At 46.3% G+C, this 15,827-nt stretch overlaps 1 protein-coding gene across 1 annotated transcript in view; it reads right to left on the bottom strand.

Annotated features, from left to right (window-relative positions):
• RETREG1 (reticulophagy regulator 1) overlaps positions 1 to 14,571 on the bottom strand; it is a 149,605-nt gene extending 135,034 nt beyond the window's left edge. The window contains exon 1 of the mRNA XM_024209989.1: positions 14,274 to 14,571. Coding sequence (XP_024065757.1) covers positions 14,274 to 14,551 — 278 coding nt within the window. The 5' untranslated portion in view covers positions 14,552 to 14,571. The remainder of the gene's footprint in view (positions 1 to 14,273) is intronic.
• Positions 14,572 to 15,827: the final 1,256 nt, after the last annotated feature.

Here is a 15,827-nt window from a genome sequence, read left to right on the forward strand (position 1 = left end):
GCAGAGAACTATCATCTTCAGTTCTGACCCAGTGTGCACAAGTGACAGGTAATTATCCCCGCAGTTGTCTATAAATAATTATGCCATCCTAAAAAAGCCTTAAGAAAATGCATTTTTTAAAATAAGATTATCTAATATGAATGCAACACAGAAATGTTGGATCAACTGTATGATGACTAGGTAACTCATGTCTCAAACACCAGCCAACAATGAACTGTTCATAGGACAGCAGCAAAGGACTGAAGACTGGATCAATAAATACAGAAAGGAGAGGTAGAGTAGAAAGCAAAATAGCACACATTCCACTCTAAAACAGTTGTATTCTGTTACTAAAGACAAAGAATTGTTTTGGAACTCCAACATGCAGCATCTGTTCAAAAGCCTGGAATTAAGATTTCTTCAATTCTATGCCACAAATGCAGGTCAAGTGAAGAAATCTGGACATTATTTTTCATACTGCAGAGGAAGCAGGTTCAGCAGTTTCACTGGTGATAAAGACATGTCAAGAGTGTGGTAATCAAATACCCATGTGTGAAAAAACTGATCTCTGCAGCCCTAAACTATTCTATATGGGGTGCGATCAGGTGTATAAGTGATAATGCCCCAAAATGCTTCCTTGTATACAGATGGCACTGTGTAAGCAAACACACTCAGGACTTATTGTTAGACATTTCTCACAAGCACCAGTTTATCCATAACATATGGATGAACAAGTTAGGTTACTTGTGCCCTTTTATTTCCTTGATTTACAAACAATGCTCTAGCTGGATAATATAAAAGAGAATAAGTAGATTTTTATATATTCCAGTTTTTAAATACAATACAACATAAAATACATAGGAATAAACATTAAACATAAAAATTTTGTTTTAATCTTAATTACATATGAGAAATTTATCTTCTCATACTCCAAAATTTACAAAAGTGTGTACTGGAAATGTGGGCTTCCACTGTTCTCTAGGTCTTCAGACCTCGTCACTTGGCTGGCAAACTATGGGGACTACAGATACACAGATTACCAATTCTTCTTATAAAACCTCACTTTGAACCAAAAGGTTAATCTCAACCAAGTCAAATCACAAGTTTCCTTGATTCCAATAAACCTTCAACTGAATCAAAACAATTTATTCTTGACCACAGCCCATGTCCTCATTCTAGAACTCCCCCACCCTACCCCCAAAAAATGTATGCGGGGAAACTTCCTGGGGAGTTGCAGCACCAGCTCCTGATTTCACCAGCTGTAGAATATTATTGGGCTGCAGACCCCAGATTTATCACAACAATGTCTGTTCATAAATAAATAAGGGGCATATGAGGTCCCCCAATTTACATTTGCATGTAGAGTGCAATCTCTTTTGGTATGGACTGTCCAATTTGCTCTTTATACATTTGTTGTACTGTTCTTGAAACATATAATACAAATTTGTAAGAAAGGAAATAAACTAAAGCAGACCTGAACAACTGCTGTCCTTGTTGAATTAACATGTTAAGGAGTGAGCTATCTACATTCACTTACTTGCAATTTCAATAATTGATCTGAAAATTGGGACCTCTGCTCTTTTTAGGCTTAAAACTAAACTAAACACAGCAAAGAACATCTATATATATATATATATATATATATATAGGCTCTCTAATTTATTTGTTACAAGAAATTCAAAAACATCTGATAACATATCAGCATTGGGGAGTGATGTAGATGATCATTTGGAGGAAATTCACACCCTATCATCACACCAAAAACTATCGTCATCTTTATGCAAGGAACTGAACAGGGAAGGAGTGGAGGGGAGAAACAACCATCCCAACCCAGATTAGGCAGCAGGATTATTGTGCAGCTCCTCCACGGCCATTACTTTTAACTATAGACTGGAATAAAGGATGCTATCCTTCACTAAACCCTTTGGGGGAGCTATGCCTAAGTGTGGATCCAGTGTCCCCTCTCTGGCCTGCCTAAGCATACCAGCATATTCAGAGCCAGCACACAGACTTGTGTGCAAGGAGTGAAGAGGATCCCATTAGCAGCCAAACGTACCTACCTCTCCTGCATACAGGAGTACTATGGAGGTTCCTTGGTACAAAAATGTGTGCCAGGGAGGATTTTATTCTGATGAGCCTCCTCTATACCAGGAAATCTTAGCTCAATTTTTAAAAAGTCGAGTTAGCTGACATGATGCTGAACATGACTTATTCTTGTCTACACCAACTGCAAAGTCGTGGTCAGCATCACATCAGCTAACTAAAGTGATACAAATCATGTTTAAGCACAACATCTCCTCATGTAGGCAAGGCCAAAAAGAAAGGGTTGTTTTGTGGTTAGAGGATAGCCTGAGACTTGGGATACTAGGTTCTGTTCCCTGCTCTGATAAAAACTTCCTGGGTGACAATGGGGAAGTCATAGAAGACCAAATTTTCTAGGGTGGCTATGAACGACTCTGTACATACCAGATTGAAACATGCAATTCCCCTCCTCAAATATGTATGTGCATTTTTGTAGAAGGAAGAGATAGCATGCTACATGAGGGCATATGGAAGGGCACATACCTCTCTTTAAAAATTTGGGCTCTAGCCACCAGGTCAAGTAGCTCAGTTTCTTCCTCATAACATTAAAATAAAGAGCAGATCTGCATATAGTGTGTGCGCACATTCCAATACAGGCATGCAAATCCTTGTGTATATGTGACTTGCCTATAGGCATGTACCAGCGAGGTTGTTTACAGTGTGTGTGCACACATTTGAAAATCTAGCCCAGCAATATCTGCCTACCTCACAGGAGTGTTCAGACCTAAAAATCATCAGTAAATTGCTTTGAGATATTTGCACAGACAGCACTATAAATGCCAAGTATTATTAGAAGATTTCAAATAAGGAGAAGAATCCACTTTCCTTTAATCAAAGTCTTAATGCATATCAAATACTTTATCAACATATATCAGGGGTGGGCAAACTTTTTGGCCTAAAGGCCACATCTGGGTGGGGAAATTGTATGCAGGGCCATGAATGTAGGGCTGGGGGAGGGGGTTGGGGTGCGGAGTATGTGAGGGGGTGTGGTGTGCAGGAAGGGGCTCAGGACAAGGGGCTGGGGTGAAATTATTTGGGTAATTTATTTCAAAATACCTGTCAGCAAGTATGTCTGTAACAATACAGACAACAAAAAAGGTTCAGGAAATGTTTTTTGACAAATAGATTCCTTACTAGGCATATTAATACAGAACTTTGAGCAATAATTCATTTAAACTGCAATACAGAAACGTATTCCCACACCCCTCATAAGCAATGCAGAGGTTTGGACGAGTGGGGTAATGGAAGAGCTGAGGGAGAGAGAAGCAATTGCTGGGAAGGAGCCTGGACCCTCCTCTCCATATGGCCCTGCACCCCTCCCTCCCATCCCCAGGTTGTCCTGCACTCCCACTCAGCCACCCTCCTCCCCATGTGTCCCTGCACCCCCACTCAGCCCCTGGCTCAATGCTGTCACCCACTAGCTCCTGTGCCCCCGCTCCAGTCTGTCCCCCCAGAGCACTTTTGAACCCCAGTCTATGTGAGCCCCCAGCAGCTCTGTGTGCCCCGTTCTGTCTGTCCCTCCATATCCTGTGCCTCCTCACCTAGCCCTGCAGGCAGGACGCTGTGAGGAACACAGACACTGCCACTCCCGCTCTTCAGCCGGCTGAGCCAGCCTGTGAGCAGGCTGCCCTCTGTCCTGGCACCATAGCAGCCCCTGGTGAGCGAAAGGTATGACTGTAGCACCTCTCCAGCTGTTTTTTCTATGGGGGACATGAATTCTGCACATGCAAAGTGGTGTAGAATTCCCCCAGGAGTAAGTTCGATTTCATGGTATCAGGTGGAAAAACTTTCTTAGCATAGTCTCCATGCATACAGACACTTCGGATGGATGATGAATTGCTGCTTCCTCTTCCGATATTTGTGTCACTGCACTCTTTCAGGAGATGAACAAAGAGGCTTCACATAATGACCAAAAAAAAAAAAAATAAAAGCACAAAAAAACAAACAAGAAGATTACACTTGTTTTTTCTTGAGAAGTCTAGCCAGCTCACCCACCCTCCACCCTGTCCAATATAGAAGCTGTGTAAATGCAGATATACTTCCTCATGTCAATTAATGTTTAATGTAGTGTTACTGTCAACAACTTTCATGGACTCTTGCTCACTCTGAGTAGTGCACAAAGTCACATTGAGGCAGATCACTTTATCCCACAGCGGACTGTAAGCCATATAAATCCTTATCTGTCATGTCTCTAGGTAACGTAAGCCATAATTGCAGCAATATGATGCATTTTACACACACACACACACACACACAAATAAATACAATATATACACACATCCACACATATATACAGAATCATTCTTTCCCCCGTAAAATGTCTAACAAAAGTATGCATATTTGCAGAGGTAAAATTAACTGTGCCACAAAAGTAGTATAAGGGCCCTACCATCAATCAAACCCTAACACCGCCCCTTGACCTCTTAAGCCCCGCCCCTTGACCCCTTGGTACACAGATTTTTGTTTTTAAATTATAGAAATGTTTTATTTAAAGCAAAACATTACCAGTTGTTGTTTTTTAAAATTTAGAATGTGTACTTTTTCCTCAATTGGTTTTTTTAAAAAAACAAACAAACAAAAAACACACCAAACATCATTTGTCTTTAAACCCCTCACCTGGGGTGCTTTATTGGGTAACATGGCTATGAAAATCATTGCAAGATACACATGTCTGGGCTTGTTGAAACATGTTTTGAGCAAGGCTAGGCATGCCCAAGAATTTAAACTTACTTTTTACAAAATTCATCACCATCCGGTCGTTTTGCACTAAGTCGTTAGAATACAAATTTAAAATCCGATCAAAAGATAAACCCTTGCTACGATGATGTAAGAAAAACACGCAGTGATAGCCGCAGGCGACGGAGCGGGGGTCTTGTAATTGTCTATTGTGAAACACCATGTGTCATAACTATAAAGGGAAGGGTAACAGCTCTCTGTGTACAGAGACTCCAAATCCTTTTACCTGGAAAGGGTTAAGAAGCTCGGGTAACCTGGCTGACACCTGACCCAAGGACCAATAAGGAGACAAGATACTTTCAAATCTTGGGGGGGGAAAGGCTTTTGTGTGTGCTCTTTGTTTTAAGGGGTGGTTCGCTCTTGGGACTGAGAGGGACCAGACATCAATCCAGGTTCTCCCCATCTTTCTAAACAAGTCTCTCCTATTTCAAACTAGTAAGTAAAAAGACAGCAAGGCGTCTTAGATTTACTTTGTTTTCTCAACTTGTAAATGTACCTTTTTACCAGAGTGTGTATCTTTGTTTGCTGTACTTTGAACCTAAGACAGAGGGGGGTCCTCTGAGCTCTTTAAGTTTGATTACCCTGTAAAGTATTTTCCATACTGATTTTACAGAGATGATTTTTACCTTTTTCTTTAATTAAAAGCCTTCTTTTTTTAAGAACCAGATTGATTTCTCCTTGTTTTAAGATCCAAGGGGGTTTGGATCTGTATTCACCAGGAGTTGGTGAAAGGAGGGTGGAAGGAAGGAGGGGGGATGGTTAACTTCTCCTTGTTTTAAGATCCAAGGGGGTTTGGATCTGTGTTCACCAGGGAATTGGTGAAAGGTTTCTCAAGGCTTCCCAGGGAGGGAATTCTTGTGATGGTGGCAGCGGACCAAAGCTAAGCTGGTAGATAAGCTTAGACGTTTTTATGCAGGCCCCTACATTTGAACCCTAAAGTTCAAAGTGGGGATCCAGCCTTGACACCATGTCTGTGGCATTTTTGTTTAAAAATTTCATAATGCTTTTAGGAAACACCACACTGTTCGGGGGGTGCCCATATGAGTCAAAAAACTCTCCACGGTTACACTCCGCCAGATACAAGGTGAGCCAGTGTTCACCTGGTTGGTTGTGTGGATGCGTGTTCACCACCAAGCCTAGGGGTCTCTGAGACAGCTTGCCTCCTGGGAGCCAATCACAAGGGAACACATCTAAGAAATTATTTTTCGTGTAAGGGTCCGTTGATAAGACACGTGAGAGCTGCACCGTGTCCATGTTCACATGTAGTCAAACAGAACATTTCTCCTCTGATTTATTTCTATGACATTGTCAAAAACCCCATATACAATCATATTGACGGTAACCGTTAAAGCCTTCCCAAAACGTATTTCTGCTCTCAGGTTCCCGGTTTTAATCAGGGAATAGTGATCAGCGCATTCCTGGTCGGGAGACAGGTCAAAGGCAAACAAGGTGTAACCCTATGCAAACTCCTCACGGTCGATTAACAGAGAATGATCTTTCATGTGTTTACCAGCTGTCTGTACCAAATTCATGTATTCTCTCATGCAGCGTCCTGCCTCGAAGTCCGGTTGCAGAGGCTTGGTCGGTATCTGTTCACCATCCACATACAAGGCCACAAAATTAATATCGTAATGTTTAAAATGAAAGGGATTTTTAGCGTAACTTCCGCTAAAGGCATCGTTATCCACAAACCCTAAGACAAGCATTTTGGGTAACTGTCCCAAGAACAGGTTCTCCTGGTTACTGACCCTGCTGCCCGCGGGGATGCTAAAACACTTTCATTCCCACACGGTCCACGGGGTATTTAGCATTAGCGGTAAGCAGGGCCTCCGCGTGCCCCAGACGGACTCCCGGGGCCACCCGTACTTACTTCACAAAAAGGGACGCTGATACAATGCGCAGTTTAAAGCCTTCAGCCGCACTGCCCATTAAACAGAAAGCGTCTTTACTGCGCGTCAGTTTAATTTTCACATCCGCTCCATTTAACAAAAGTTTTTCTTGAAAAAACAGGTCGCTATGTAAATGGCCCAGCAGCTCTACCGTTCTGCTCTCGGCCGTCAGCTTTGCACGCCTCACAAACCCTAGATTCTCTCCATCCGACTCTGTTTCTTCATGTTGTCCAGCAGTGTCTTTGTAAAACAGGCCGGTGGGAAAATTGCGTGGCGAGGGTGTCGTCGCTGTAATTGAGCACCGATTCTATAAAGGCCCTGTAAGGGTAGCAGTTGTTGCTTTGGCTTATGAGGCGGTCTCCCAGCGTGACATCCAACTGACTGAAAATAGAGGCCACGGGGTAATTCACCAGACCCACTTCGGCGTCCGCGGCGAGTTCAGTTCCGTCTCCTTTTACAATCTTGCAACACAGGTACAGCAGCGTGTTGTTTAAATCCATATAATCTATGCCATTCCCTGCTATAAAAAAGTCAATGGGGGCAGACTCCGTAATGGCCGATAGAGGCGGCACCTCGATGTAGATGCTTTTCTCGATGCTGGTCTGCGTAGGGGCTATTTGAAACAAGTCTAGTTCGGATTTGGTGCACTCTTCAGACCCGCAGTGAACAAAAGCCATGTTGATTAAAATATGTCTCTTTTACCAGGCAGAGCGCATCTCCTCTTTCGCCCAGGCTTCCTCTTGGACTTTCGCTTATGGCCGGCCCCGCGTGTCAAAGCCCTTCTTTTAAAGGGTTTCGGGGGACCTGTGCGTCGCGGGTATGACGTATTTCTCTTTCTCTTCCTCCTTTTAATGTACATCAGCCCCGATCCTTCCTGTGAAGCTGTATTCCCCACCTTCTCCAGAACAGCACGGGAGACATGACCTACCACATCTTTAGCTATGTTTTGAGCGGCGGTTTTTACGTGGAGTTTAATAATCTCTAGCCCCCTCCTCAAAAGCGGTACGGCTTTTCGAAAGAGGCTATGAAATATTCCACCCACACCCGCCCCGTACATCACGGGGGCCCCATGATATCCAGGAAGGGCGTATCCAGCCTGGGCTTTGTAATAGTTCCTGTAGATGGTGGGGTCGCCATAATTTTTTGGGATCACCATAATAGGGTTTTGCTTTCTTTTAGAAACCTCGCTCTCTCCGCGGCCGCAGATGCAGCTTGACGATCACCTTGCCGAAGCGAAATGAGACATCTCTGTTCTGATCTGTCTTTATTTCAATGGTGATGGTGTCGATGTGGTGTTTACTGACAGGGACGTAATGAGGTTTGTCGTAGGTGATGGTAAACTCGTTGTTCCTTCCTCGGACAGGGACGCAGCGTAACAGGGGAACAGAAAAGTCCCCCACAAACTGGTGTTCTACGATATCCGTGTATACATACAAGGAGTTAAAACCTCCTGTGATGTCTGCCAAGAAGGGGAATTTTTGGACGTTGCATTTGTGGCCCAAACCCAGAATGTTAGCTAGCTCCCCGCCAGTAGAAAACACGTACATAAAATCGGTAGATTTAAGTCTCACTTTTCTACCCACAGGGTCGTAGTTCATGACCACCTCAGGCGGTCCGGGATGCCGAGCCACGTTGCTGTTCATATGCTCCAGTAATTCGGGTATGGTCGAGTAATAACCTCGTCGTAGGATGAAATTCCACGTTGTAGCTCCAAAGGTGATTTCGAAAGGGGTGTCTTCGTTGATAGTATTCCAGCTGTGCGGGTATTGTATTTCCACTAACCCCACGTCCCAGGCACCCGGGAGATCCAAGGGCTTAATTAGCCGTATTGTAAAGTTCGAGATGGTGTTTTGGGGAAAAACTGCAGAGCTGGCATTGCTGGGCAAAGTAATGTAAAACCCTCCGTCACTCATTTTTCTCTCTCTCTGTCCTTGCAGAAGGAATCTTTTGTTTGTTTGTTTGTTCGTGTCTAGATGTCACAGAGTTGAGAAGCTTCCACCCAGCTGTTAAACTTATCAGGCCACCCCAACCATTTCACCAGTAGCTGCTTTTTTCTCCCTTTTCCTTTCTCTGCTAGAACTTTTTCAATCCTGTAAATCCTGTCTCGTTTGTGGTTTACTTTTTGTAATTCTTCAGGGTAAAAAGATCCAATAACTGCCTCACCCTCGTAATCTTTTAAGCGGTATACAGGTCTCTGGCCCCTGGTTAAGGCTTCATCCACTATGAATATCTCATCGGTAAACGTCTGTTCATAACCTTTTTCAAAAGCGCCTTTGGTTTTAGATAGTCTCATGTGGTCACCTTTTCTAAAAGGGGCAACAACCGGTTTTATTTTAAAATCATCTCCGTAAACCGTTTTCCATACCTTCAGAGAATTTGAAGGGTTAACATCAACGGGTCTGGTACGTATAGTTCTGTGAAAGCTCTGGTTGTAACTCTTTATAAAGTCAGGTAAGACGTCAATGTAGCGAAAGGTGTTATGGGCTGTAAAATATCTCCACATCCTAGTTTTTAAAGTTCTGTTAAATTGCTCCACAACCCCTGCTTTGACTTCATTATTGGTAACAAAATGGTGAACTCCATGCCGCTTTAACAATCCACTTAAAGGTTTGTTTAAAAATTCTTTCCCCCGATCGGTTTGTAATTTTTGAGGCACGCGACCTTCACTGAAAATAGCTTTAAAGGCCTTGGATACCTCACCACTCGTCTTGTCTTTTAGGCCTAAGGCCCAGGCATATTTGGATAGAATGTCTATCACTGTTAAGATGTACTTAAAACCGCTGTTGTGTTTGGAGAACTGGTGCATATCCACCAAATCTGTCTGCCACTGCGCATCCACCTCTGAAACAATGGTCTTGTTTCTTTTAAAACGTATTCGAGCCGGTTTGTGTAAAGTGTAAGCATCCTGGTCTGAAAGCCATGCTGTTACCTGTCTTCTGTTTAAAGTTTTTCTATGCTTTCTGGCCGTTTGAAAAAGAGGGTTGACCCCGCCGAAGCTCTCAACTTCCCCGGGGGCGTAATATATTTTCTTTAACAGCGCCATCTGTGCAGACATGACTGTTACTGGTACTGTCTTTTACTACCACGAGTATGAAAGGGGACACATTCATATTGACACATTTAAATAAGTTTTATTAATCGCCTGGTTTAACACGACCTTTTACAGCCACCTATAAAATGGATGCCATGACCCCTACCATAAGGGAGTCTCAGATGGTTCATTCTTCCATTTTGTCCTTTTCGGCTTGAGATCTGTGTCTCAGACATGAGCAAAAGCAGCTGACGCACGATATGTTTACTCCCACAGGGCTTCCAATGTGTAAGTTCTTAAAGGCCTCTAAAAAGGCATCGTCGACCTGTTGAGAGATTTTCAGAAAAGAAACCGTGTAAGCACCCCCCACTGCTTGTTTTTTTTTTTTTTAATTTATGCAACCCCCAGTTCCTACCCCATTACCCACCCCTCCTCGACCGCCGCTTCTTAAGCATTCATTTACCTGAGCGCCGTCTTTTCCGTTCGCTTTGTCCGCCGGTGCCTCCCCCGAGCCGCGATCGCCTTCCACCTCTGAGGGGGTGGACAAAGAGAGGCCGTCACGTTCATCGGGCTTTCTCATGAGGGTTTCGGGGTCGGGTTCCGACGTATCCATCAATGGCTGGGTCAAAGGGTCCTCCTTGGAACTGTCGCTGATGTAACGCCTGCTCCACACAAGGTCAAAGACGGTTGGGGCTAAAACAAAGTCCGAAGTTCTCACGGGGGTGATGAAGGAGTCCATGTTTCCTCTCAGCAGCCTTTCCGCGATTTCGAAAACACATGTCCTTGGTAAGAGATGGCCGCCTCCTCTGTCTGGCGCTGGGATTTATGGGGTAATGGTGCTGCACTCTGATTGGCGGAGGGCCTTGGGAGGCGTTCTTAGTGGGGTCACACGACCCACTTCCGGACGGATCACCCCCGCCCCAGAAGTCACCCTGATTGGTCAAAATCTCCTCTCGGGGCGGTCCTTTCGGCACAAAACCCCTCCTGATTGGTAGAGGGTAGTGGGGGGAGTTCTTAGAGGGATCACACGACCCACTTCCGGACGGGTCACCCCCGCCCCGGAAGTCACCCTGATTGGTCAAAATCTCCTCTCGGGGCGGTCCTATCGGGACGAAACCCCTCCTGATTGGTAGAGGGTGGGGGGAGTTCTTAGAGGGGTCACATGACACATCTTGCTTCCGGTCAGGTGGCACCTTGACCCCGGAAGTAATACCCCCATGGGGTGGGACTTCCGGGGACAGATGGGAGGGATCAAGGGGTCAAGGGGCGGGGCTTACGGGGTCAAGGGGCGGGGTTATGGTTTGATTGATGGTAGGGCCCTTATACTACTCACAAACAATTTTACCCTTACTGTGTGAGCAGTGTTTCTAAACAGCAGCAACTTTTGAATGTGACAATGTAAGTCCATTTACACTTGTAAATTACACTACTGTATATGCATGGATAAAAAAATTGGAAACAAAACAATGAATGGATAATATACTATAGCGGTATTATATAAACTAATTGGTTTAAGAAATTTCAGAGAAGTAAAAGAATAAAGTGTCTCACCGTCCAATACTCATTTAAACCCATTAAAAGATATTTACATCATTTTTATTCATCTACAGCAGTGTTTCCCAAACTTGGGACACCGCTTGTTTAGGGAAAGCCCCTGGTGGGCCGGGCCGGTTTGTTTACCTGCCGCGTCTGCAGGTCCGGCCGATCGCGGCTCCCACTGGCCGTGGTTCGCTGCTCCAGGCCAATGGGAGCTGCTGGAAGCGGCGGCCAGCACGTCCCTTGGCCCGCACCGCCAAAAAATGGGGTTTAAAAAAAAATAGAGATAAGAATGGGTCAAACTACAAGGAGTTTACAAAAAGAAGGCCACAATCTAAACAATACATACTAAAATCTTCTCCCCTGTACAAAGTCAGAGTGAACATAACAACCCCCTGTGAAAGTATGGTCAGGAATGGGAGTGGGGATTATACCCCTAGGCAACAGAATGGTAGTTGAGCTGCAATTGCTTCCAATCTCTGCCTGCACACTCCTTCCACCCAGATATAAAATGTGTGATGACATACAGAGGTGAGGGGTGGGTGGGGGAAGCACAGCATTGTCTGCTAGAATTAAACAGAGCGCTCCGACTATTCTCCCTGACTGCTTCCCCACAGCTTCCTCTCCACCCCCATCTGGCCTGTTGTGGCAACGGATTTCCCACTCACCCCTTTGGCTGATGCAGTGAGAGATCCCACTCCTGTTCCAATCTACTTTAACCATGGATTACATAGTTCTACTGGCTATCATTCACACCCCTGAATCTTTCCTAGTTTACCCCCACCCCTCAATTCCCCCTGCACAATAAAATGGATGAAGCCCCAAGAAGCACTGCTCTGCAGTGAAAGCCAGGTTTTCTTCATCCTGGCTCTCTCTGGCACTAGGAATGTAGCATGAACTAGAAATTCTGACAGAACCATTTCACTTAAATATCAGTAGCCATACAGTAGAATGCGAGCTGCCAATAAGACCATCAAAACCAACAGTATACATGAGTACAACAGAAAACACAAACAAACATTTTTTAATTAAAGGAGCAGAGGTAACAACGGTTGCACCCATCTACAGGTTCAACCCAGATCTGGTCAGACCAAATGTCCTTATCCTAACTGACTATTCCTTATGCTCAGTTATGCTCAAACTCAATGACAAATGGGAAGCCCTGTGATGCTCTAAACAAATGCAACCATCTCTACCTGAAATGCAGAATTTAATATAATTATCTTATAACCTAACCAGCTTTAGTGCTATTACCAATACTACCCTTCATCATTTTATTACACAGCTTGGTTAAAAACAGGTCAACAAGGCATTATGGCCCTTCCGGATTGTAAGCAACCATTGTTGCAGAAACTGGATCTGACAGATCTAGAAAATGATGGCACAACTCTATAATTATTTTCTTAATGCAAGAGACTTACCTGCTATAGCAAGTATAGTAATGTATGTTATGAATTGGGAGTGTTTGGGCTTCAAATGAGTTATGTATCACCTATCTCGTAAGCCAGGAAAGAACCCTTTAGTCTAGCCTTGGCACTAGAACATTTCTCTCCTTTCAAATTAGCAAATGACACCACATTCCAGTTAATTAACGACCACAGGCCTATATTTTTGTATTCAACAGAATATTTTCCTGTGTAGTGTGATGCTTAAGAAAATACTCAAGTTCTTTCCTTATGATTTGGACTGCATACTATTTAAAAAATGAACATTTCCAAGGTCATACAGCACTGAATGCAGTTGTCAATAATCCACCTGTTTTTTTGCTTTGTCTCTTACGTGCCTTACTGAGGAGGAAAGAGGACGATCCTATGGGAGAAAACATAATTTGGTGCCCTATTCTCACTTGTATTAAAAGATTCAGCCCTGAAATATATGTATATATACGATGCTGGATGTATGAACACAGAATACATGTAAGATATGGTGATAGATGTGGGGATTTTTTATGCACTGGTGCAACCACAGATCAAAGAAGAATTGAAACATGAGTAGAAAAGTGTAGAATATTCCTATGGGAATAAATTAGTTAAATTATGAAGATTTGGGGGTGGAGCATGCGGGGTGGTTTTGCAACACAATGCAAACATGCCTATTTCAATTATAAATCTTCCTTGTTTATACACAAAGTTGACCTAAACCAACTAGAAAAGACTGAGTCAAGCACAAACAATATGCTTGCTGCTGCACAAGACACAAAATACAGAAAGCCCTTATTCTGCAATAGGCTTTTAAATAAGGCTACTGATTCTGCAACACACACACATGCTTAACTTTATGCCTATGGCCTCACTCCCCTTGCTATCAACTCCACATCAGTGGACCACTTTATTAGTGCAGAGCTCATTTCCCGATTGGGGTCTAATTTCATGAGCTTCTCTCCCCTCCCCAAAATGTGTTGGAATTCATGTGTCCCCTTTATCTCAAACCCAGAAGATGATATTTGGTGCCTGGGTGAGTCTAATCCCCATAGCATGGATTTGTTGGGAAGGGAAGGGAAAGGAAAAAATGATGAAAACAAAAGCAGGGAGGAAACATTGTACGCTGTTCAGCTCTGGATGTTGGACAGAAAGGTGAGAAAGGAAGGGAATAAAGTGTTGAGGAATCTCTCCCTTGAATATCATGGCGATATTAAGGAAAGGCTGGGGTCTCTCCCAAGGGCAGGAGGGGCAGAGTGGGGTGGGTCTCCCGCGTGGGAAGGGGGAGGGAATAAGGTGTATTGGGGAGAGGAATGGAAAGGGGGCAGACTGTCCTCATGGGGTGGGAGGAGAATAAGGGGAGGAGGTGCATGGGAGTATCTCTGCCCTAACAGAGACAGGGGACGGGGGTCTCTCCCATAGAGAACGGAAAACAGAGTGCACCGGGCACGGCTCTGCTCCCGGGGAAGGTCTGCAGGGGAGCGCGGCGCGGTGGGGTCTAGGTTCGCAGAGGGGGAGCAGCTCTTTCCGAGCGGGGGGGGGGGGGGGGGTGTCGGGTCTCTCCCGGGGGCCGGGCGGGGCATCGCCCCCAGGTTCTCTCACCAGAACAGCAGGTTGGCGCAGACGAACCCGCCCAGGCTGCGGAGCGGCCTCTCCCAGCTCAGAGCAGCCGCGATGCAGCCGCCCAGCGCCAGCCCGGTCTCCCCCAGCAGCGCGGACGCGGCCCCGCCTGACACCTGCTCCGGCTCTTCATCTCCGGCCGCTGACACCGGCGGCTGCTGCTGGAGCCTCCCAGCCGCCGCGCTCCGAGCCCCGGGGACCTCCCAGCCACCGCCCGCCTCTGCGCCCTGCTGCTGCCGCGGCGACCCCGCACTCGCCATGTCTTGGTGGCGGTTGCTGGGTGCGAGCTGGGAGGGGGCGGGGCGAGGGCGCGGCGCCCCGGGGGGAGGCGGGGGTGAGCTTCGCGCGCACAGCGGCTCCCTCTGCCAGGCACCGGCTGACGTCACCGCGGGGCCGGTAGCCGCTGGGGGGAGGAGCCGGGGGGCTTGCGCGAGGCAGGTGCCGGGAGGGGAGCACGCGCGGGAGGGGCGCGCGCAGCTGAAGCGTTTCCTCGCCGTTGCTGGCAGCAATGCCCAGTCCCCGGGTGTCTCTCCGGCTCCGCCCAGACCAGGGTAACGGTGCCGCCGTCACAAGGGGAGCGATTGTGTCATAAATCTGCTCTGACGCCCGCTACCGCGTGGATCGGGGTGGGAGGCCGCGGGGAAGCTGCCCCGGTTGGGTTCCGTGGCTTGGGCCCGGGGAGGAAGGGGGCTCCCCTCGGGGCGGCCCCTGAGCCCGGGCGCTAGGCACGGCCGAGCCCGAGGGCCCCAAAGCTACCGAGAGCGCTGTGCAGATGCGCTGTTATGGTAGTGACACACCTAGCCGGATGTAAGGGCAGACTGTGGTTTGATGTAAGTGTCACAACTCTGGGGCACCCCTAGTAGGGTGACCAGATGTCCCGATTTTATAGGGACAGTCCCGATTTTTGGGTCTTTTTCTTATATAGGCTCCTATTACCCCCCCCCCCCCCCTCCTGATTTTTCACATTTGCTGTCTGGTCACCCTAACCCCTAGGGAACTGCAAGGCCGGAAAGTTGGCAGATGGTCGCGCTGGGTGAGGTTCATGCCGGGGTAGGGCTAAGCGCATGCCTCACAAAACTGGTTTGTTACCATGGCAACTTACCACACCCTCGGCCTTCAGCCACTTCCTAAGGGTGGCGCTGAGCTAACCGCAGGGTGGTCTCAGGAGAGGATTGCAGCAGTTAAACTCAGACTGAGGGGGGCTGCGCCCTGTGCTGCTCCTGCCCTTCCCTCTGCCCCGTGGGGCGGGCCCTGCGTAGCTGCAGGAGGAGCCAACAGTCAGTGATGGCTCTAGCTCCTGGGTTGGTCTACTGCTTTTCAAAAGGTAAGCTTGCAATAGCCATTAAATTATACATTTGTTAGGGATAGAAATATTTTGTAATATGTGCCTCATATGCCACCATTGACTGGCATCATTTGCTCTGCACCATCCAGGCTGCGCTGGCACCTCTAGCTCCTCTTAATGTGTCTTGGCATTCGGCACAGAAAACAATTGGTATTGGGTACCAACCCATCACGTTGGTGGGGGCAGAGCAG

This window comes from Terrapene carolina, unplaced genomic scaffold (genome assembly GCF_002925995.2).
Source record: "Terrapene carolina triunguis isolate 2854851 unplaced genomic scaffold, T_m_triunguis-2.0 Scaffold48, whole genome shotgun sequence".
Lineage (NCBI taxonomy): Eukaryota > Metazoa > Chordata > Testudines > Emydidae > Terrapene > Terrapene triunguis.